The sequence below is a fragment of the Cavia porcellus genome, unplaced genomic scaffold (genome assembly GCF_034190915.1).
Source record: "Cavia porcellus strain 051 isolate PalLab524CR breed Dunkin Hartley unplaced genomic scaffold, mCavPor4.1 scaffold_1, whole genome shotgun sequence".
Lineage (NCBI taxonomy): Eukaryota > Metazoa > Chordata > Mammalia > Rodentia > Caviidae > Cavia > Cavia porcellus.
The window spans coordinates 242,598,378-242,621,878 of NW_026947484.1; the positions used below are offsets into that span (position 1 = coordinate 242,598,378).

The 23,501-nt window shown below is 39.3% G+C and overlaps 1 protein-coding gene across 2 annotated transcripts in view; it reads left to right on the forward strand.

Annotated features, from left to right (window-relative positions):
- Positions 1-23,501, forward strand: part of Rad51ap2 (RAD51 associated protein 2) — a 405,597-nt gene that overhangs the window by 190,165 nt on the left and 191,931 nt on the right. Inside the window, exon 3 of one of the 2 annotated variants that reach the window (XM_063232418.1) lies at positions 6,825-9,598. The exons of the other annotated variant lie outside the window; for it this stretch is intronic. Within the exon in view, the coding sequence (XP_063088488.1) occupies positions 6,825-6,910 (86 nt within the window). The 3' untranslated portion in view covers positions 6,911-9,598. Of the gene's footprint in view, positions 1-6,824; positions 9,599-23,501 lie in introns of those variants that run through there. 2 annotated transcript variants of the gene reach the window in all.

Sequence of the window (23,501 nt, forward strand, 5' to 3'; positions counted from 1 at the left end):
TGGCTTTTCCCTGCTGGGTTTCTGTCTTGCTTTTATCTGATTCTTTTCTAGTTCCCTGTCTGTCTTTATGAAATGATTTTTTTTAAAACTAGGGAATTCTTGCTCTGTGCCCTTGTATGTTAGAGGTATGTTAAAGGTTATTTCCTTTTGGGTTTTACAGAGCTCATAGCTAAGAGTTTGCTTTGAATTTGGAATTTTTGGCAAAGCTGAAGTTGTTACGATTTTGGTACCTCATAGAGATGGATTAAATGCATTTTGCAAAAATGCATGCAACTGGGTATGAAACATTATACCTTAGCTCTGAATTGTCCCTTAAGGTCTCATGTGTTCAGGAGTGAGGCTTCCACAAGTGATGGGTGATGGTGAAAGCTACACTCATTAGACTAATCCATTGCTGAGTGCCTTGATGAGGGTGGGGGTCAGCTTAGGAATGGTGGTCACTGGGCTTGTGACCTGCCATGTTGTATTCTTGTCCCCGGATCCTCCATTCTCTGTTTCCTGGCTGCTTTCCTCTGCCTCGTAGTACAGCCTTGAATCCAGCCAGCCATAGACTGAGCACTCTGATACTGTGAGCCAAAAATTTCTTCTCCTTAAATTGTAGCTGTCAGGGATTTTATCTTAGTTATAAGAAAGTTAACTAATACAGTGGTCAATGAATTGGATTTTGATTTCCATTTTTATAATGATACAAAATCATGTAAGACTGCTTTAGATCTCATTAAGATACCAATTGACTTGGATGCTTGAGTTTTCAAGTCTTCAATTACTTGAGAGTCATTTTAAGTTGGATTTTGAGTTTTTTTAAATACAATTCCAGCAGATTTGTTTGGTGTTAAGGATTGAATCCAATAGTAGGTGGCCCCTTTTGTATATTTCTTTACGCACAGTCTTCCTTTCTTTCTTTCTTTCTTTCTTTCTTTCTTTCTTTCTTTCTTTCTTTCTCTTTCTTTCTTTCTTTCTTTCTCTCTCTCTCTTTCTTTCTTTCTCTCTCTCTCTCTTTCTTTCTTTTTTTCCTTCTTTCTTTCCTTCTTTCTTGTACCAGGAATCTAGCTCAGGACCTCATGCTTGTGAGATGAGACAGGGTCTTACTAAGTCCCTCATGCTGCCCTTAAATTTAGGGTTCTTCTGCCTTATGCTCTCAAGTAGCTGGGTGTCATGGTTTGTGTCTTTGGTCCCCAGGCCTCATGAGTTTGCATTGTGTATTTGTGATTGGTTCATTGTCTAGTGCTTGGATTGATAGTGTCAGTGCTACACCCACATAGGGGTGGAGCCAGGATCTAAAATAATGTCAGGAAGAAGGTATGTCTCACTCTTTTGCTGGTTTCTGCTTGCTGTTTGTTTGTAGCCACCATGACTGTGGCCCAGCCATGCCAGTCTGCCTTGGAGCCAACTGAGTATGGACTGAAATCTCCAAAAAACTGTAAGAAATAAACCTTTCCTTTCCCAACTTTTAGCATCAGGTATTTTGTCTCAGTGACTAATAAAAGGTAACTAAGACAGAATTTGGTACTGAGAGTGGGGTTGTTTGCTGTGACTATACCTGACCATGTTTTTTGAGAGGCTTTGGAAATGGCTTGTGGGCAGAGTTTGGAAAGGTTCAGACATGTTGCATGGATGCATAGAGCTGGAGCACCTGAGGCTATTCTGTAGAGGAATTCTCATCAGAGCTCAGGAGACCAGAAGTCTGATACAAAGCTTGATGGTAAAGACCGGGCTTGGGAGGTTTCTGCTGGGAAGAAGGGCTGCATTGGTTGTTGGACTCCCCATGATGTGCATTATGGGTTGGCAGAAAGTTTGTCTGCATTTTGCTCATGCCCCGAGACTTTGCCTGAGACAGACAAAGGGCAATGGACTGATTAGTCTTGAAAGAGAAATTAAAAAGCAATTGAACATTGAGGCTGTGGCATGGCTATTGTTGGGGGCTTTTAGCCAGCTTTGTGTTGCAAATCAAGAGCAAAGAGCCCAGCAGGATAATTTGCAATACTGTGAGTTTGGCCAGAAGAAAAATTCCAGGAATGCTGTGGATTGTAAAGATAGAGTTGAGACTTTGATTGCTGAGAAGAAACAGAATGAGAAAAGAATTTGCTCAGAGGAGAAAGCTGCAGAGCACCATGCTCCAGAATGGTGACGGAGACCACATGAGGTTCCAGAATGGCGGCAACATAGAGAAGCTTTTCCTCACAATCAAGTACACAGAGCCCAATGGTCCCAGGCAATTGACGCCTACAGCCAAGAGATAAAAAATCCTGGCTACTTATCCAGCTAGCAGCAAACCTTGGCAGCAACCACATGGTGCTGATTTTAGGTGCAAGGAAAATGCACGAATTCTCAGGGTAAGACAGCTTCCACCTCAATTACAAAGGGCCTGGGAAGCCAAGCAGTGTGCTCCTGAGAGGGAAATTTGTGAAAATGTAAATGTGAAGCCAAAGGTGCAGTGGAGATCCCAGAAGTTTGGAAAAGCCAGGAATGTAGATGATCTAAGGAAAGCTGCAAAAAGCGAGCAAAGAGGATTTAAGAGAAAAATTGCGGTAAGCTGACATCCCTGGAAGTGATGTGGGGATGGAATCACCAAAGCCTTTTGGAGCTTGCAACCAGATTGCTTCAGATGCTGAGCATGGAACTCTAGGACTTAATGTTCGTCCTGCTGGATGTTGGACTCGCTTTGTTTCTAATCCTTTATATTCCCGTTTGTAACTTTTGGAATGGTTTATCTTTGGAATGTTTATCTTGTGCTTTTGCATTTCAGAAATGTTTAACCTTGTTTCATTTGTACAGGGGGTTACAGTTAAGAGTTTACCATAGATCTTGGAGGAGACTTAGGACAGTTTCAATGCTGAAAATGTTAGGACTTTGGCAACTCTTGGAGGTGAACTTAATGCCTTCTGTATAAAGGATATACATGAGTCCTGGGGTCCAGGGGTGGAATGTCAGGTTTATGTCTGTGGCACCCAGGCCTCATGAGTTTGCATTGTGCATTTGTGATTGGTTTATTGTCTAGTGCTTAGATTGATGGTGTCAGTGTTACACCTACATAGGGGTGAAGCCAGGATATAATGTAATGGAGGAAGAAGGTATGTCTTGCCACTTGGCTGGTTTTGGCCTTGCTGTTTGCAGCTGCCATGAACTGCGGCCCTGCCATGCCTTCCTGCCTTGGAACCAAGTTAGTATGGACAAAAACCTCCAAAACCTGTAAGAAATAAACCTTTGCTTTCCCAACTTTGGGCTTCAGGTATTTTGTCTCGGTGATGAGTAAAGTAACTAAGACACTGGGGATATACTGTGTATTAACATACTCAGCTCCTAGAAGACTCTGATAACTTCTTTGGTTTAATGAACTGAAAAATGTTGAACATTTACTTCCTAGAACCTGAGCCATGATTCCTTGTAATACTTTAGCTTATTCCTGTGGGACATACCACATGAAGGCAGTTCAGAGAACAATGGTGCACACTAGAATTGAATTGAACGTATTTTCTAGATTTTTCTGCCTACTTCTGGTAGGCAGGAATAGATAATACATATTTTAAAAAGAAAACAACTAATTTATACTGCTATTTCCAACTAAAATTATTATCACAAGGTTTTTACTTAATTTCTCCCATTCTACATTTGTATCTATATACCCTGCCAAAAATTTACTTCCAGTACCCATCAACATAATTGTTCACTTGTGTTAGCTGACATACACATATACACAATTGAAGTAACCATATTAAAATTTACCACTAAAAATATGGATGTCAAAATTCAGTTAAGATTTATTTATACTTTTTTTTAAAACTAGAATATGTGCTTTTAGGGGTGTATAATCAAATCCTTGTATTTTCAAGTCACTTGAAATAATTTTTTTTCTGTGAGGTTACAGGCAAAGAAATACATAGTGAAGTTCACTTGTTTCATTTTGTTTCCAATTCTTATGAATTCTTTATTTTTTGGATACAACAACATTTCTTGATTCTACTGTAGCAGAATAATAGATATTATCAATAAGATTTTTTGCACAAGTAAGAGACAGGCAGAGAAAAAGAGCCCTTTATTTTGGACACTGGAAGGCTGCCAAATAGACACAAGCACTTTCAGTTGAGAACAAAGAAGCAGAAGTGCTTTTATCAGATCTGGCTGGTGGAGGAGTTTGAGAGATGGGCAAAATGACATATCAACAACTTATTTGAAGGAGCATCTATCTGTGCAAAACAGGAAACAGAAAGATTTACTGGGGCTCGGGGTGGAGCACTTGGTGGAGTCTTGGGATTGGAGAGGGCTTGGTGCATGCACAAAAGGGGCGTGGAAGGTTTTCTCAGGAACTAGAGGAGCAACACAGAACTTACTTTTGGAGAGACAAATTATTTCTCAGGGCTGGTGCCAAGCTGGGTGGATGTCATGTTAGAGACAGCTAAGCCCAGGCTGGCAAAATCTATCAATTACAGCTAATCTTTATTTCTTCTTTGTAGTTGGTAGTAATCCAATATGAGTCTCCACTCTCACTATTAAGTTAATGACACAATGAATAGTCTTTGTGAATACCCCTCTCTTTGGGGGCGAGCAAAAGGGTGATGGTGTAATTGTGTTACAGTCTTTGACAATAGCTTGTTGATGCAGATGCTAAAATCTTATGTAATTTTATTAGATGATGCTTAGTTCTGTCCTCTAGAGATTATTCCAATTGGCATTCAACCAGCAATGTATGAAAATAATTTCCCCAGCATCTATCTAATCAACAGAATATGCAGTCTTACTAAGATTTTAGGATTTTGACACAATTTGATAGGTGAAAATAATATATCTGTTGTTTTTATCTGCTGCTTACTTATAAATGATGTTGAATGTTTTTGCATGTTTCACAGATATTTACATTCCTTTTACTGTGAAGCTTGTATTTATGTTTCTTAGTCATTTTCCTACTGGTTATTAGAATTTTTCTTCTTGAAAATAGACAATCTTTCTATTTTAGGGACAATAAGTATTTTCTTTTATATAAATTACAATTTTTTCCAATTTTTATGTGTTTCTTACTTTCCTTAAAAATTATTTTTTTGCCACAAATAGTGATTAAAATATATGGTGAAACTTTAAATAAAAATTATTTCAGCAAAAGATATGTTGCCATTATTTTCCCTCAAAATACTGTGAGCACACCTATCCATCGTTCCTGCCACTTTCTGAAGCAGTTCTCAAGTTTTCTTTCATGGCTCCATAGGTCTTTTATTAAAATAATCTTCTTTTAAAAATTTAAATACACATCCTGTGTTTCCATAACATCTGTATCTTTAAGTTTAAAGAACAAGAAACAATAAAAACTGGCACAAAATTTCAAAACAAGATTGCAGAAGAATAACAGTGGTTGTTACATTATATGTTGTTATTTGCAAAGTAGTTGTTCCTGTCACAAGCTATAGGCATGGAAAATTGATCAGACACTATGGGCACATATCTTTCTTTGCAATGAATGAATATCAGTAGTGTAAATATCTTAACTGTGTAGTGTACATGTATTTAGTATTTATTTTTCTTTTTTCCCTTCTTGTCTCCCTTCTCCATTACATCTTGTATTAATCTTATTGTTACTCATTTGTCTTATTCCAGGGTAGAGAGAATTTACTCAGACCTTCTTCAAGTATTTGCATAGTTTTAATTATTGCTTTTAAATATCTTACCCATGGGCATTTTTCCAGTTATATTGTTTGAAAAATAATGTTTTATCTTTTTGTTTTGCATCAGGGATTGAACATAGAACTGCACACTTGTCAGGCAGGCACCATGCCACGGCAGTATACCCTTGGCTGTTTTTACCTTTTTTAAAAAATATGAATAAGTGCTTTTGTCTACCGTATTGATGGGTAATGCTTGTAAAACATACTAAGTATCCCCAGGCAACCAGTTCTATTTGTAGATATTCAATTCTGATTCAGTGGTGTGACTGCAAGTCTGTTTATCTGTACTACAGGGCCTTCCTTTTGTAGGGTCTACCACTGCGTGGCAGGGGTTGGCCACCCTTTTGCCTCTCCATTACTCTTCATTCTCAGATCTGCTATTAGTAGTTGTTACTATTTTTATAATAACCTTTGTAATTAACTTGTCTAGCTCCAGAAAAAATGCTGATTTTACTGGGATCACATTGCATTTATAATTTACCTTAATGAATATTGGCTTTTCTTTTTTCTTTTTTTCTTTTTATAAACTGTATGTTTCTATTGAGAAAATAGGATATCTTTATGTTTATGTAATTTCACTTCTGTAACCCTTCAGGAATGTTTCATACTGTTTTGTTCAGTAGATTTTGAACATTTATTAATGTTTTGCCCATGTTATTGATATCACAATCAATTCCTTCTGCTATTTTTTTTTTGTTGAGTTTTGTGTTTGTAAATGTGAGAGATCCTAAGGGGGTATTCTAGGCTTTTCATTTCTCTTCTGTTTCAGTTCTTACATTTCTCTGGTGTGCACTATGTGCTCATCCAGCAAAATAATCCATAGCTGTAATCCCCAGTAACCTGTGTTTTCTTAAAACTCTAACATTTTTAACATATTCCCGCCTGCCTTGTTTTTACCTTTCCTTTTTCTTCATCTCTCATGCTGGAAACCCTTTCATTCCCTTTATGTTCTCTCTCCCATCAGGGAAGGTCTCTGTTCACCATTGTGCTTCCAGCCTCACTTCATTTTCAGTTGTCTTTTGTGAACATGCTGTCTACTCCTACATCACATCTCTGAGATGGCGACAAGGATTATGATTCACACTTTTTTCTCTGCTACTTAGAGTTTTGTACATACTCTGTGCTCAATAAATGTGCTCACTGAGATTCATCAAATGCTTTAATTTGTTCCAGCTCCCACAAGCTCTTCTTTGGAAGAGCTGACACATTCTTGTCCTGGTAATCTGATATTCACCATGACCAAGGACCTGAGGACCTGAGGACCTGAGACGGAAAGTCTACCTTCAAGAGACAAGATTAAAGACACTTTCTCAAAGATGGCTAGACTTTAGCCAAAGCTCAAAGATAGATTTCTCTACTGAGTGGTTCAGACTGTTTTGTTAAAGAGTAATTCTGAGCTTGTCCTAAATGACTGCAACAAACTCGTCATGAGATGGAGCCTTTTCTTCATCTTCGAGAATAAATCAATGGAGTTGGAGAAGATGAGAAACAGAGCCTCTATGATGTCAGTGTTCTGTGATAACACAGGACTGGAAGTTTCTGCATGGTTCAGATACACAGAAGCAGTCTCATTCTGTGTTGATCTTGAAATGAAAATGACCGAACTGCTTTGTAAATAAACCACAAAATCTCCAAGTTGTTAGGCCTCTTACTCTAAGCCTTTTTAAAGATCCTTGATTAATAATGAGATAATAGTAGCACAGCTTAACTAATGCATTTTCTTTGAAGCCACAAATAGACTTTTAGAAAGCAAAGAAAAGGGTGTACTGAAATTCTTCCCAGCAGTGTTCTTCACATGAGTTTCCACACATGTTGTTCCCTACCTCTGCATTTTGTGGAAGGAATTGTGGCTATGTGAATAGAAGCAATGGTTTAAACCCAGATCCTTTCTTTTCCCTTTCATTACTATTAACTGGGCATGTAACTTAATCTCTAAGTCTTCCTAAATCTTACTTTCCTTCTAGGAGACACCATGAGGTGCAAGGTCAGAGTGTTTTGTAATATAGACATGAAATATGCTATATAAAACCACCTTTGAGTTCTCATTAGTTATATCCAAGCCTTAGGTCAGCGGTCAGTTATGCAAAGTAGAGAAGTCTGCACGGTGAAATGACAGTGCCTTTTTGAGCTTTCAAATGCACTGAATTTGCTGACTTGAATATTTCAGCCAGCCAAAGTGAAAAATCAAGGTAATTACTAGCACAAAAAGATGTCACAGAATGCTCAGTTAAGGAAAAAATAATCTGGAATGGATTTGTATGAGAACTCAAGGCCATTGTAACAAGGGCTACAGAAACCTCTTGCCTGCTTCTGGCCCCTGAGAACCTGTGTGGAGTTCATATACTTGGCAGAAGGTTCAAAGGAGCTTGCAGTGCTTTGAATTGTGTTTCTTAAAAAGCTTTTGTGCCTGGTGTATCCCAAGTCCTCAGTAAATGCTTATTACTATTTTATTTGGTCACTACAGACCTAAGGATGAGATGTGTAGCCCTGCTGTCAGAAATAGCAGAAAGTGTGCATATCTATCTCAACCTAAGTGGGCAAAGACCTAAAGTGGGCAATTCTGTTGTCTTCTACAGAAAAATAGCTATTACCTTTTGGAGTTCACCGAGTTTTATAACTGGAAGCAGATTTGATTTTAATGTAGACTTTGTTCTCTGACCATTGCTTCCAGTCATTGCACCATCGTTGAGAATATTCATTTCCTGGATCTTTTCATAGAACTCACAGGGTTAAAGATTCAGTCAAAGCAGGTGATTGTTGAGTACAGTAGGGCTCTAATGCTTCTCCAGACTGTACACACATGTACTTTCATAGTTTTCACGTACTGTGTTCTTCTTTGCCTTCTCCTCCTCTTTTCCCACTGGCTGGCTAACTTGCTGTTGGGGACTGTAGGGACTCCCTTTTTCCCCCTGGAGGCACTAAGCCTCTCCAGGAAATCTCTGTCTTTTGTGCTCTGGGATTTGCCACAGCTACAAAGTAAGACTTTAGATCTTCTGAGGGGACTAAGAGAGGGCAAGGGCATCTAATCACCATTATGATGGTTTAGTTCTTCCTGCAGTGCAGAGTTTTTCCTTGTTCCTAGCTTAGCTGAGCTATTTTAGATGATCTTTGAAGGCAGCTTTGCCAGCAGAGTAAACACAGAAGATAATAATTGCAGGTATCATCTGCAGGAAGCTCAGTCAGGCATCTGGTGTAGTGGCCAGCATTTAAAATACACTGTCTCATTTAAAGCATAAACTGACCCTGAAGTTCAGAGAGATTAAGTAACTTTCTCAGCATCAGACAGTCAAGGACTTTCCAGAATTTGCACCTATGCTTGTATATCATTTTTCAGAATTATACCATATATTATCGGTAAAAGCAAGAAGGAAATTTCTGAAATTTCAGGCTATGAAGTCGATCACATTTCTTCTTGTTACAGTGGGAAAAAATGCCCTAGGATTGAAAGCTAAACACATAAAGGGACAATAACTGAGATTATTAAAATACTGTGGTTGATGCTTTGGTAATTTAATGATTTTACCTTTACTGCATTATTTAGCTGCAGATTTTTAAAGGTTTAAGGGTTTTCCTGTGCTAAGGCTGTATTTTTTGGAAGCTGCTTTTTGCAATGGAACTGAACTCAGTGTCGTTAAACAGTAATTATCATTAGCTTCTTCAGCATCATATTTAATAGTGTTTCACAGGAATGGTCATATTGATATGCAGTGAGGTTTTGGTTTTTAGTTTATTTCCAAGAAGAAAAGTACATGCTCTGGGTGCCTTCTACAGCTATAATTTTTTGAAGTAACTTGGTAAATCAAACAAAGCAAAATATACATATGAGGATATGCTGCATTTTTCTCTAACAATGTCTATGAAATGGAATGCATATATTTTCCTAAGAACTTGTTGCTCTATGTCCCATCAATGTAATGTATTTAATAAATCAGCATGTTGTCCTACAAGACTGTGGATTGTTCTTGAGAACTAAATTGTGATACAGAATTTAGAGGGTAGGTGTCAACCCAGAGTTAATTTTCCTAGGATAAAGAAGAAAAAATTTTTTTCCTACTAAGTTAAGCCAACTACTCTCAGTATTGTTTATGAGAATGAATAAAAGCACATTTGCCCTATTGATAACTGAAAACTAAATGCCAGTAATTTCAGTAATCTGGCAGGCAGTTGTACAGGCATTAGTGCCTGGTTCCATCAATATTTTGTCTGATCTGCTGGAAATCATCACAAATGCAACTTTCAGTTGTTTTATGATGATATTGTAGCTCTCCTAAGGGTATATTTCCTTTGGAGTATATTTTGGTAGAGATGAGGACAATAATGTCAATGTGTTCATTGTTCTTCAAACTAAAGTAATTCTTCATGCATATATTTGGATTCACTTATTTTTCAAAACAGAGTTAATATGAGGTTAATACAAATTGTAGAATTTATTCTAACTGTACACTTATAAACTGTGGGATGAGGAAACATCAATAAAAATCTACTTAGGTAAAATGTAAAGGAAAAGTAATCAATAGCTGTCCTCATCAGCCACTATTACATGGTTAGCTACATCACTTTATTGAGCCTTTGTGAAAATTAAAGATAATGGATAAAAAAGGTTTCTAAGATATACTTCTTCCCCAGTACAACATTATGACTTACAGTATGACACATTACAGCTATCTTAAAGTAGGAATCAAGACTCATTTTTTTCTTGTATTTCCAAATGCATCTGACACATAGCTTGACTATAGAACAATCAGGAAATTTATATTTTACTAAATGGAATAAACTTTATATTGTACATTAAGATCCTCTTAGCAGTAGAAAGTAATTAACATGGCATTAAGACAAACGAAGCTAGATGATCCTGAGAAATGTTCAATCTGAGAGCTTGAGATTAGCTTATTGAGAAAACTCACATCTATTAGAATTTCAGAGATCTCTGACTTTGTTTTTTGTCATTGAGGTTGTTATTTTGATGCACAGCAGAAGGTTGCATGTTCTGTTAGGATATTCCATTGTGCAAAAGACTGTCAAGGCTGCAAGAGATTTTATTAGTCACTAAGTACAGTATCCTTTTTGTGCAGTTAAGAAACTAGGGTCCATAGCATCACAGCTATTAAAGGGAATAACTGAAGTCCAACTTGCCCAAGATGATGGAGCTGATAAGGGGCCAGTATTGTTTAACCCTACAAATTTGAAACCTCAGCTAATGCACTCAAATCTTAGTTCCTTCATTTGCTGTGCTGTTTCAAGGAGGTGAGGAATATATACTATTGTTTAGTGTTTAAAAAACCACTTTGGAGGTCAGGTAAGTGATGTATGCCGGTAATCACATTTGGGGATAAGAAGATGCTGAGGCAGGAAGATGGCCATGAGTTTGAGCCCAGCCTGAGTTACATAGGGAGTTGAAGGCCAGTCGGAACTGCATAGTGAGACCCTGAGTGAAAAACAAACAAACAAAAAAACATAAATAAATACCCTGCCAATGCCTGGCATTGTACATGACAGATTATAGGTAAAGTCGCTGAAGGTAATTGCTGTAGAAGAGTCCGTCTCTGCATTCACTGAGATTATTATGGTTTAAAAGTTTTCTGCTTTGTAAACTCTCGGTTGCTTTCTTGTTTTGGAGTGTCACTTCACTAACTTCCATGAAAAACTCCTTTCTACATTTGATAATTTTTTTTCCAATCTAAGACTATCTTGGAAAGATTAAAGCTTTCTCTTTTATTCATTCTTCAGCTCTCTGTTTGTATCCATTTTCTGCAGAGGTCTCACTATTGACTGTTTCCTTTTATCCATAGCTGTTTCCCTCATTTCTCTGCCCAAGTCTGTCTTTGGGATCATACCTTCCCTTCACTAGGAAAAAATGCTGAGGAATTAAAGTTCCAGGAATGGCTCTTCAGCTAATGAGGGCCAGGGCTGGTGCCTTAGCTTCCTTGCCTTTTCACCGGACAATTCTGAGATGTGCTTCACTTTTTTTCAGAAGGTCCTTATTTGGGTTGTGCCTAAGCATACCCACGTAATGCTCACATTCACTTTTCTCCTATTAATAAACTACTTCTCCATCTTTCACAAAACTTTCTAGGACCACCTTTCAAATTTACTTCTTTTACCTAAATCTTTTCTCAGGGTCTGCTGAGAAACTGCTCCTGATTATCAGTCATGCGTGATCATCCTTAACACCCCCTAGAGGCAATCAGTCTCATCTATAGCTTATGCATTATGTTTAGCTCATTTCAAAAGACCACTTTAACCTCCAAATTCAAAAGGTGCTATCTTGTTACCTGACTCTACTGTGCTTCAGAATGGATATGAAAGAATTCTAAGAACTGGCATCCAGTAGGATTAGGTAACAACCTCCCTCTCTTTTCACACTTTGCTCCAGGATCACTGAGGTTTTTGTCTATAGAACCAACCCGCTGACTTAGGCATCAGAACCTACTTAAACTTCTAGAATGATAGAGTACTGCTTGCAACGACATGGAATGAGATAGTGTAACCTAAGGAGCATGCTGTAGCAGACTGAGCTTTTTTTCATCTGAAAGCAGCAGAGGGTTTATCAAAGTCAGGTATCTCAGTTGTGTGTGCTGGGGCGGGATAAGACTCTGCTCCTGAGATCTTGCTCTGCACAGCGCCCTGGAGGTCAACAGAAGACCAGAACAGGGTTGATTTTCAATTTCATTTTTAAAAATGATTTGATTGTTTTTATGAGAGCATTGATGGTTATGATGTATTTCCCTTTTATCTTTAGCTATTATTAATTTAAAATTATTTTTCCTGAACTTTTCTTCAAAATGCTACACACACTCTATACTATTCCCTAATGATAACATACAACACTGTTATTACTTTGTGCTGTCTTATTTTTCAAAAGAATGCCTTCTTTGAACCTTGTAACTACCAGGAAATAAAACTGAATAGTTATTCTCCTCATTTACGGGTGTGAAGCTTGAAGAACAGAAAAAGTGGTTTTTTTTTAGGGAAACACTGTAAATCCTGAGACTCCGAAGAGGTTGTTCTGATGAGTAATTGTCTCTGGTGTGTCTTCAGTATCTTTTCTTATTGGTGAGCTTGAATGGATAACATGCTGAGGGCAAGGGCCGTGGAGTCAGACTTTCTGTGTCGGAATTCCGATTCTAGCACTTATCTTAAGCAAATTAATTAGCTTGTCTGTTATTATTTTCTCACCGGAGGATTAGATGAGAATTACATGTGTTATACAAATGTGTTATACAAATTAAAATACTCCAAGAGAAACCAGATACTGGCATCATTCTATCTAGTCCTTCAGGAAACAATGTCTGGGAAAGTTAAAATTTACAATCCAAATGAAAATTAGAACATTTAAAATATTCTACAGCATAACATGGAGTAATTTCTACAGAGTGCTAGGTCATCTTTAGTTTCGTCAATGAGTAGACCAAGTAGCAAATTATATCTCATTTCTTTAAATTTCAAGTTGCTCATGTGCCAAACACCTGTGCTGGCCGAGAGACCTTGATGTGATAGCACAAGGTGACAAATCGCAGTTCATTTTCCAAGTAACTTGGCCAGCTCATTTCCCACAGTGCTGACAAAGCCTCCATCCCCAGGTATCGCCCAGTGGTGCTGCTGTCACCTGCCATTCCAGAAAGCCTGGGAGTTTAGCAGAGAAGTGCACAATTATTGTCAGAAATTAGATGGCTATGTATGAGTCAGAGAGCATAAATTCAGGGTTAAAAAGGTCCTTTCTGTCTGCTTCTCTTTCTTGAAAACAGAACAAGTAGTTAGGATCTGAAGTGGAAAGACTGTCATTGTGAAACTTATGAGATGCATTTTAACAAATATGTGCTCCTTTCAAGTTTTTCACTGATGAAAAGAGAATGGTGTTCATAGAAACAAATTTTCACAGCTCACAGTTCTCTGTGGAAAATACAGAACAAAAATATAAATATTCTCAATGTATCTATCTTTTTTACTTTAGGGATAGTTTTTGGTGTATATCATACTGGTGAGTATAAGAATCTTATAATTTGGCATCAAACTAGAGAATATTTTGAGCCATTTGCCTTTTGAGGGAAATTTACTTTTCTTTCTGTAAGTTTAGATAATTTTATTATGATGGAGAACAGATTTATTTTATTTTCATAAACCCACTATAGTTTAGTGAATTTGCATATTTTTAAAAGCCATCTTTTATTAAACTGGCTTGATGTTACTTTGTGGCATATCTTTTCCTTTAATATTATGGTGAAATCCATCTGCTTTAAGTTTTTAAATTGTTATTTATATTCTCGATGGGAGATAAAGCCTTGGAGGCATTTAGAATTTCTCTTCCTGCAGTTATCTACTATTAAAAGATGGAGTTGTTGGCCTGAGAAAAAATAACATTTAGACTTGTTGTATGTTATAGCTTAATATTCCTTTTATAAGAACTACTAAAAATCAATACCTTGGATTTAAAGCATTGGTTATGAGAACCTCTACCTTTTTTGGTAGTTCTGCCTCATACAATAATGGCAAATCAATATCATTTGTGTTGTTTTCCATTTCTTTAAAAGCACTAGAGTATAAAGTTGGTTGTTAGCAGGTAAGGTTTAAACCTTAGTTTGCATTTCCCTTGCTTTGGTAATACAACTTAACCTTTGTGTATCCTATTGTGTCAGCCTGGAATGACATAAAGATTCCTAGTTTCATTTGATTTTTGATCTTATTCGTGGTAGATTTGGCTAAGCTTTGGCAGGCTCAGAATGGCAGGAGGTTGTTTGAGGTTAGGAAAGTGGATGCAAAGGAGGAAATGCCTTAAGTCAAGTCGGAAATGGAGATATTAAATTGTCTAAGGGACTCTTCAGTAGAGCTTGCTCAAAAGTTCAACACACGGACCTAGAAGGACTGGCAGAATCAGCTGAGGTTTGAAACACATCACTAACAGAAGGTTGTGTGCTGGGCACAGGGAAGCAAATAATCAGAGAGGACAGAACAGAGGAAAAACTGTAGTCATCAGGCAGTATTCAGGGGCAGGAGACATGGAGCCCTGGCTCCAGATGGCAAGGCACAAGGAAGGTACAAACTTGCGGGATTTAGTTGTAGGGAGATGGTTCAGAGCAGCATGGGTTAAACACAGGAATGTGAAACTGGGAATCTAGGGGTACCAGAAACTCAGCTGTGTGATATAAACAGTGGTCCTACTCCTGGAAAACCCTAAGCTTGCCCAGCCTGATGGAATAGTGTCTAAAAACTGGCCTGTCTTCTTTGAGATTATGAAAAGAAAAGTGGAAATAATGGTCAAAACTATGAGGTATCAGCTGCCACTCTTTCTGCAAGATGTTATCAATGCTTTTTAGAAATTTCTTTCAGAAAAAAAAGGAATCAGGAAAAGTGGTAAGGAGAAATACACAGAGAAGATTTTTTTAAACTCAAAGGATCTGTTTTAGCTAGAATGAGAAAGATGTTTCCTTGGTTACAGATCTTTATATGTGGCAGAATTATGGTGAAAACACTTAGGAAAAATTACCCGATTGCTGGGAGGTACCCGAGTTTTTCAACAAATGCTTGTTGAACAGTTGAGCACCTGCTATGTACACAGTTTTGAACTAAGTAGTCAGGGGGAAATGAAAAACTATTGGCCATAGTTCCTCAACCCTGAGGAGTTCGTGCTAGAGTTGAAGAGACAAAGCACATAAAGCAGCAGATTAAGTGATAAAGCAAGACTTAAATATCCACACAGAATGCTGGGCACTGTGTGGGGCTTCTCCCACCTGAGTTCTGTACTAGTGGAAAATTTGCCCAGTGGAAGGCAAGCAAGGGGATGCTTTTTTCCTATACATAGAGGCTAGATTAAAGTACACACAGCTTGGCATAGCTCTCAGCGAGCTGTTGTACAGTAACGTCCAGAATTATACTCTCAGCAGCAGTGCCTCTACCCCCAAGTAGCTGAGAAGAATCAGTCTTTATAGAAAAGCTTGTTTTTGAAAGGAAAAAAGAGCAAAGTCTACTGTTAAAAATTTATTCTTCCCTGTGCTATCCTGAGATAAAGCCAATGATGAGTCCAGGGACATTGATATTTAAATTCTGTGGTATGGAAGGACTCATCAGGAATGTTAAGGAAAGCATTTTCCTTGGCAGAAGGTAACAGAATAAGAAAAAGAAGACCAGATAGACAAGGGGTCCTAGCAGAATCTTCACTTTAGGCCCATACTAGAGTATGGGCCACTCTGGACATGAGTGTGCTGGGACATGGGCATGCAGGTGAGGGTTGGAATTGGCTTTTCAGGCATGCTAACTTGGCATGAGTATGGAGAATACCTGGTGGTGGGGAAAGTGTAGGAAGTTTTGAGGACATGGGGAACTATGTGGACACCACCTGAGAATGATGAGTGTGGACACAGGAAAAAAAGTTCATGATAGGAGGGATGCAGAAAGGGATGCTACAGAGGGAGAAAATAGAAAGAAAGGGAAAGAGTGTGAACTGAGGGCAGGCTCTGAGTTCTTGGTGTCTTTTGGTGCCACAGTGTATTGTTTGCCTCTCTAGACCAGCCCCAACCCCTCTGCTGCAGAGGAATCCTTGAGGAAGATATGCTTCTCTAGTCTCTGGGCAGCATGGTTAGTAGTCCTGAGAGAGATATTATCAGGCAGACCCTGAAAGGTAAATACCAGAGCAGCCATGGGAGTCTCCTGCAGGATATGGAGATGCAGAGGCTTCTGCCTGGGAATGAGCCCCTGTTGCTCACCTGGACGATGCCAGTGTAGCCTCACATGGGCGCAGTCTTCATGGCACAGCTTGCAGAATGAACATGGAGGTTTGGAAGGCTGAGATAAAGCAACTGCCTTCACCCCAGCACTCTCAGAAGCTGAGCAAAGAAAGTGGAAAGAGTCAGCCCTGCTGAGACAACTCAGTGAGACCCTGTCTCAAAAATAAAAAAGAGGCAAGGTGTGTGGGAATGTCATTTAGTACAAAGGCCTTGGGTTCATCCCACAAAAACAAAACAAACACTGACAAATCTCTTGTCCTTCAGTGACCAGATCCAGATAACAATCTCTCAAGGTCAGGAACAGGTCCTCCCTCCAAGGGCATAGGGATGGGGGAGAGGCCGCCCACCCTGGGAAGAATGTGGGGCTCCTGCCTAGTTTTACAGATGCATCTTCCCCAGGGTGACCCATTATCTTTCTATCTTCTCTGAACAATCAACCTTTTATTACTTTTAGTAATGTTGGTGACATTTATTACATGTTTGAAAGAAGCTGTCTTTTACCTTAGATTTTTAAAGCATATATTTCCCACATGGCTTTCATCCTGGAGAAAGGACAGTAGGTCTGAGGATAGGGAAACCCACCCACACATGGTCATTTTCAAATATGATGGACTTTCTACTGTGACAGTTGGTGAGCTTTCAGTGTGAACTGCCTGATTTAGCTTACCACAGATCAACAAGAATGACCTTATCAGTTTACAGTCCATTCAGTTGTCCATTCATTGTCAAGAATGTGTAACCCACTACTGAGCAGTAGGATCTGTGGTAGGCACTGAGGATGAAATGGAGCAAAGCATTTGCATTTTCACCTTCCTAGTGTAGATTTCAGGTAGAGAAAAGGAGCCACTAACATAAGCAAATCCTGGAGTACTTGATTGTATTCCATAAGACTCTACATGGAAAGAGCGCATGCTGCTCAGGTGTCTCCTAATCAGCCAGCAGTCCATTCCCAAGGTGCGAGGAGGCAGATCTGTCTTTAGGTCGCAGTGTGCATTCCCTTTCTGGGTCCCTTTCCTAGAACTTCTCACCTTGCTGCTTCCTTTCCATGCACTTAGACTGTCCCTGTAGTCCAGCTCTGTTAACCCCTTGTTAGCCAGTAGGAAATGGCTCTATTAAATCACTGACCCCTAACCTCATAGCCCAGTCGTTTTCAGCAGTTCCTCTTACAACTGTTTGACCTTAGTTGAGGACCATGGCCTGGCTCTGTGCTGACCTTGCTCTGCTTCCTTCAAATAAACATTTTATTTCTTTCCTTCTTTTTCTTCGAAAGCTGTATCAAGTGTTTAAGTATAAATTAAAAATAAGGAGTGTGGTTGTTTTAAGTCACGTGGCCTAGTTAATTACCTGTCAATGGGACAAAATATCTGCCATCCACAGTTAAAAGAAAAGATGTGTTTTGGCTCTTGTTTTCAGTCCAGGATCATCTGGCTCCAAGGCAGAAACAGCCTGGCAGAAGGTCCAGTGGGGCCGAGCTGCTCTGGTCATGGTGAAGCAGAGGGTAAAGGGTGGAGCAAGAAGGGAGACGCACCTTTCCACGCCACTCTGTCTCTGAGGACCTGCCTGTAACGTGGCTCCACCTCCTGACAGTCACTCAGCTGCTGGACTCTTGATGATCCAATCACCTTCCAAAAAGCCCTGGCTCTGAACACTTGAGGCTTTGGAGGGGCATTCTAAACCAAAACTGAGACTCCATGGACTCTTGAGTCCTGCTCCTTGGCATACAGGTTGCCCTGTGAGACATTGCTGAGATGCCCTACCACGCTGTTGAGTTTGGGCACCCCAAATTGTTATTTAGCTTTGATTAGTGATGGACTCTCACTGTGAACTCCCTGTACTGAACCTGGGCCTATAAATGTAATAGGTGCCCAATAAATGTCCATAGAACTAAAAAGAGAAAAATTAAATGGCCAAGAAATGACTATTGGAGGGAAACAATCATGTTCCAGAAAAATCTAGCAAGCTATCCAGGGGAAGGAACTCCAGTGGCAATACCCAGAGAGTTTAGAAGAGACAGACTCTAGCTGCCTGATGTCCTGAAGACCCTGACCTGGGCTAGAGATTTCTTTCCAGTACTGAGGGACTGGGTTTGACATGAGCATTCTTTCCCGGAACATGGGTGGTCAGCAAGGTATGGAGCTTGCTTGACAAATGTAAACAGCCTTCCACAAAAAAATTTCACCCTTGGGGAAAGGGCAGGCACTCAGGTATCTTGAAGCAAAAGATGACCTCAGATGTGGCATGACGGATGGGTAGATTGTGAACTGGTTTCCTAAGGCTAAACTCCAGCTCTCTTTTCTCTGGTTTACTTCTTTTGGGAGCTTTGGATTTAGCTCAGCTGTATGAGATTCATGATTTCAGTTATCCTGTCAGGGAGTAACCAAGTAATGTTCCATCAGACAATAGCACCCTTTTATTTTTCAAACTTCCCTCTGTGTATGACCAGCATTGTCAGTGCCATCAGTGCAGCATGACTCAGCTGCAGCCATGTACTCTGTTCCTTCTGCAGCCTCACAGCTTCCTTCCCAGCCACTGACTGCTGAGCCATCATATCCCAGAGTGGGAGCACGCTGAGTGCTTCCCTGCCACAGAGTCATTCTCAGAACCCAGAGACATGTGAGTTTGTGTCATCGCCTGGCCATTTCCCTTGCAGGGTTTTCTGGGTTTTAGGGAATGTTGCACATAGGTACAATGGAAGTAGGGGTGGATGCACAGGGGAACTGTAGTTGGTTGGGCTTTGGAGCTGTTAGCATGAAAGGATATGGTATCATCTGTTCCTTATAGACAAGGGCAGAGATGAGCAAGCAGAGGAGGGGTGCAATGCTGACCCTTTGTGCTTGGCTGTGTGTTTGGCCACGTAGTGGCCATGTCCAGGGCTGTGACAAGAAAACCTGATGTTCTAGGGTAAAGATGGGAGCTGTCACTACAACATCTGGTTACACTGACCTCGGAAGTGTGGTGCTGGGCAGGCTAGTGTGGACTGCTCAGTATGAGTCAGCCACCCACTGTGCAGCAAGATATTCCTCTGCACAGTGATGGGAAGTGGTAGAGAGATGGGTCCCCATGTCTGTATGTGTATCAGAGGAGAAAATGGAGTAAGTTTTAGTGATGCTGCATTTAGTATGCAAGATGGGAAGTATGACACGGAAGTTATTAACAGGAAGAGTGTAGTGAAGGGTACCTCGGAGGAGAGCCTGGGAGTCCACAGGGAGGAGGGGGTGCAAGAAGCAGAAGGCTGGTGGAGGCTTCTTCCTGGAGGGAATCAGACTTTGTGAAAATTTCACTCCTCAAACTGTTAGTTTAGGAACATTATGGAAAATGAGACTGCAGTAAACTGAGGGTGACCACCGAGATTTCAGTGTCATTTGGCCATGCCACTATATGGCACAGATATATTCAGTATAGGAGCAATTGTTGGCCAGTCTCTGTGTGGAGAATCCATGTGAGAGTCCCTCGCCTCCTAGGAGCTTGGTCCTTCCTGGGTGCTTATGTCCAGTGGACAGTGGCTGGGATGCAGCTGGAGCAGGGAAGTGTGTAGAGGTGGTGAGCACTGCGGGAAAAGCTCTGGGCCATGTGCAGGTCCTGTCTCTTGCCTTGGTTTCTCTATCTTACCAAATTCCTTAACATCATAGACATTTTGATTTTTTGTATATAAAGTGCGATCAGTGATGCTTTTTCCTGATGACAGGGGGGTCTGAGAATCTGAAAGCCTTTGAGTCATGTAAACTGGTATGGAAGTGCTCCACTGCTAAAAGCCAGACCACGACTCGGGATGAAAATATGAAACTCAAAAACAAAAATTAAAGTGTATATCTGTTAGAAGTCATTTTGGAAGTTAACTTTGAATTATCCATGAATTTAAAACCAAAACTGAGTTTCTTTAGCTGTCCTACCACTTTTTTCAGTAATGTAGGAAGGATTCTACAGATAACTGATTTGATTCTGTGTTGTGTTTTTTTGTGAGAGATGGAAAATAAAAGAAAAATATTCATGTAAAATAGTTTGACAGGATTTTAGAGAGGAGAATTACAGAGGAAAGGATTAGGATGATTAAAAAATACAAAGAAAGAAACAAGTTACATAAATGAACCAAGTTATACACTTACAGCCTAGGGATTTGGACCATTGTCAGGAAGTCACTAGTCCTGTCCTGTTTCAAGTATTTGTGGCCAAGTCTCTTTCTTACTTTTTGAGGATCATTTTAGGATTCTTTTTTGTCAATAAAAATGGTAAGAATTAAAGTTTTCATTAGCATAAAAAATACATGATTCCAAACTGAAGGAGAAAGATGGCCTAAAGTCATAATGCAGAGCATTCTTATGTCCGCATGGAAAGCTGACAGCTGCGGATCAGAGACTCTGACCTGCAGCCCAGGTTTGTCCAGCTTCTTCAGGGAGATCCTCTTGGCCATCGTATTCTGAGAAGCCTTGCACTCATGTTGGATGAAGTCATGCCTTGCCGTATGTATCCTGGAAGGACCAGGAATTAACTGCCTCAGTTGGTCACGTAAAAAGTGGCCCTTCAGACAAAGCAGAGTGAATCCATTGGAGAGATATTGGATTTGAAGAGATGCTGCTTCCAAATTTATTTGAAAACAACACAGGACAGAGGAGAGGGCATTCAACATCATATATGTTATGAAAGAGAGAAAGAAAAATCAATGGAAAAGAAAAAGAAAAAACAATCTTGCTAAAAATCATAAGCAGTCACAGTGTTTCACAGACACAAGAATGTGACCATAAATACACTGCAATCAAATCAACACAGGACACTTTAGACTTTCTTTTCTAAGGATGCTTGAAAGTTTTAAATGATAGAAATTCATAAAGTATCTAGCATCTTCACTCTGGAATAAATTTTGTTGCCAGGCACTTTTTCATGTGAGCCTGGTTACTTTTTTTTGTGGGAATTGTTCTTCCATTTTAATGAGCTCCTAATCTATAGCGCAGTGACAAAGGCTCCAGCAAAAGTGGCAGAGTTGGACGAATCTGTCAATCTTCCTAGCTGTCATGGGGGATTATAAACCTTGTTTTCCACTCAGCAATGCAGTAGCAGTTGCCAAACAATTCTGAAGAGAGAATTCAGTGCTCCCTCCTTCCCACTGTACAAAGAATAATTTTAACCATCAAAAGCTCATCAGAAGCAAAACCATAATTGTAAGAAAGTAAGCCTTCTGACCCTAGTAAAGTGAAATTGGAAACAATACACAAGTTAACCAGAAATCCATGTTTCCAAGAATGATAAACCATATGAAAATAAACATCAACTTTCCCAATAACACTCTGGCCAGAGAACATATCAAAACTGTGACTTAAAACTTACAGAATAAGGCTAGGGCTGTAATCAGAGAAAAATCATGGGCATTTATTACATATATTACTAAAGAAAAAAAGACCTCTAGAGAGAGTCAATGGATTTCTACTGATGAAAGATTGAAAGGATACATTACAAGGAAAAAAAAAAACTAAAATAAGCACTTAGCTATAAAAATTAAGTTGTAAAGAGTTAAATTGTCAGACCCTTTCTCCGGATACCACACTCTTGACAACATGCTTCTCTTTGGGACTAGTCAGAAGTTCACCAACACACTTCAATCCAATTGCGTAAGAACAGACAGGGAACTGTTTTGTATACAGTGAGGTAAAATCCAGGCTGCCCTTCTGATGCTACCGAGGGGAGGGATGTATGGAAGACATGTTTGTGTATCTGGGATGCTTATAATGTGGATGGCCCCTTGTTATTTATGTCTGAATTGCCATACAAACCTTTGTTCTAAAATTTTCCTAAACTACTCAGTTTGTAAAATTTTATGAATGATAGCATTTGTAAAACAAAATATTTTCCCAAACCTCTTTCAAGATTGACTGTTTTTTCTTGTCATCTATCTATCTATCCATCTATCCATCTAATCTATCTATATCTTCATTCCCAGTTCTGGAATAAGCAAAGCTCTGTTCTTGTGTTTGCCAACCACTTTTTTACCTTGGGTGTCTTGGTCTGTTCTGTTACTATAACAGAACACTCAAGACTAAGACTGTGTATTTAATTTTATAAAGGACAGAGATTTCTTTTTTACTGTTTTGGACCTGAGTCCAACGCAAGGCTCCAGCAGGTTTGGAGTCTGGTTAAGGCTCAGACTTGGCTTCACAATGTTGCTTTGTTGCTGTGTCCTCACATGGCAGAAAACAGAAGGGCCAAAAGAACTGTGCTGGCTCCCTCCTGCACTATTCATAAACTATTCAGTCTTTGTGTATGAGGGCTCTGTACTCATAACTCCCCTCTTCCAGGCTCTGCTTCTCAATGCTCTCACACTGGGGTATAAGTTCCAACACAGGCCTTTTGGGGACACAATATAACACAATGCTGGGCTCATGTGTCTCTAATGTTGTTCACCCAACTCCTCAGGATATAAGAATCATCCTGCTCCTTCTCTAAATTTTAAAACTATAAGCCCATACCAGAGGCAAAATTGATGCATTCTGGTACATAATACAACAAACACCTTTCTTATTCTGTTATTACTTAGAAATGAATGAGATCTTTCATCCATTGATCTATGGATGACAGGTGAACAGGCTTCTTAATTTGTGCAGTGAAGGTAGTTTTCCAATATATCTGTGGATTTATTGACTAAGTCAACAGCGCTGATAAATGCTCTGTCACTAGTATCTGATAACTGTGCCTTTATCCTTCTAGAACTCCAATTTTTTATCTATAAAAAAAGATTTTATAGAATGGGCTATGAGCTTATACCTTTAAAACATTGTGCAATTTACAATGATGAGTTTATAGCCCATTCATCATCTTGAATAGTAAGACCTTGAATTTCGGAGTGACCTCTATCCATCTCACAAACATGATTTATCTTAATTATTTATTTTATTAATTATTTATTTACTGATTAGTAATACAGAATAGTGATTTTTATTTGAGGGATTGGTACATGTGTATAAAATATCTTGATCATTTTTCAATCTCTTTACATCACCCAGGACCTGTCTCAACTCTAGAAGTTTGCTTTTTAGTTCCCTATTATTTTTTTTCAGTGCTGAGTATTGAACATGAGAAAATGTAGGCAAGCATTGTACCATTGCACCACATTCCCAGATACACATGGTTTCATTTGATCAGTGAC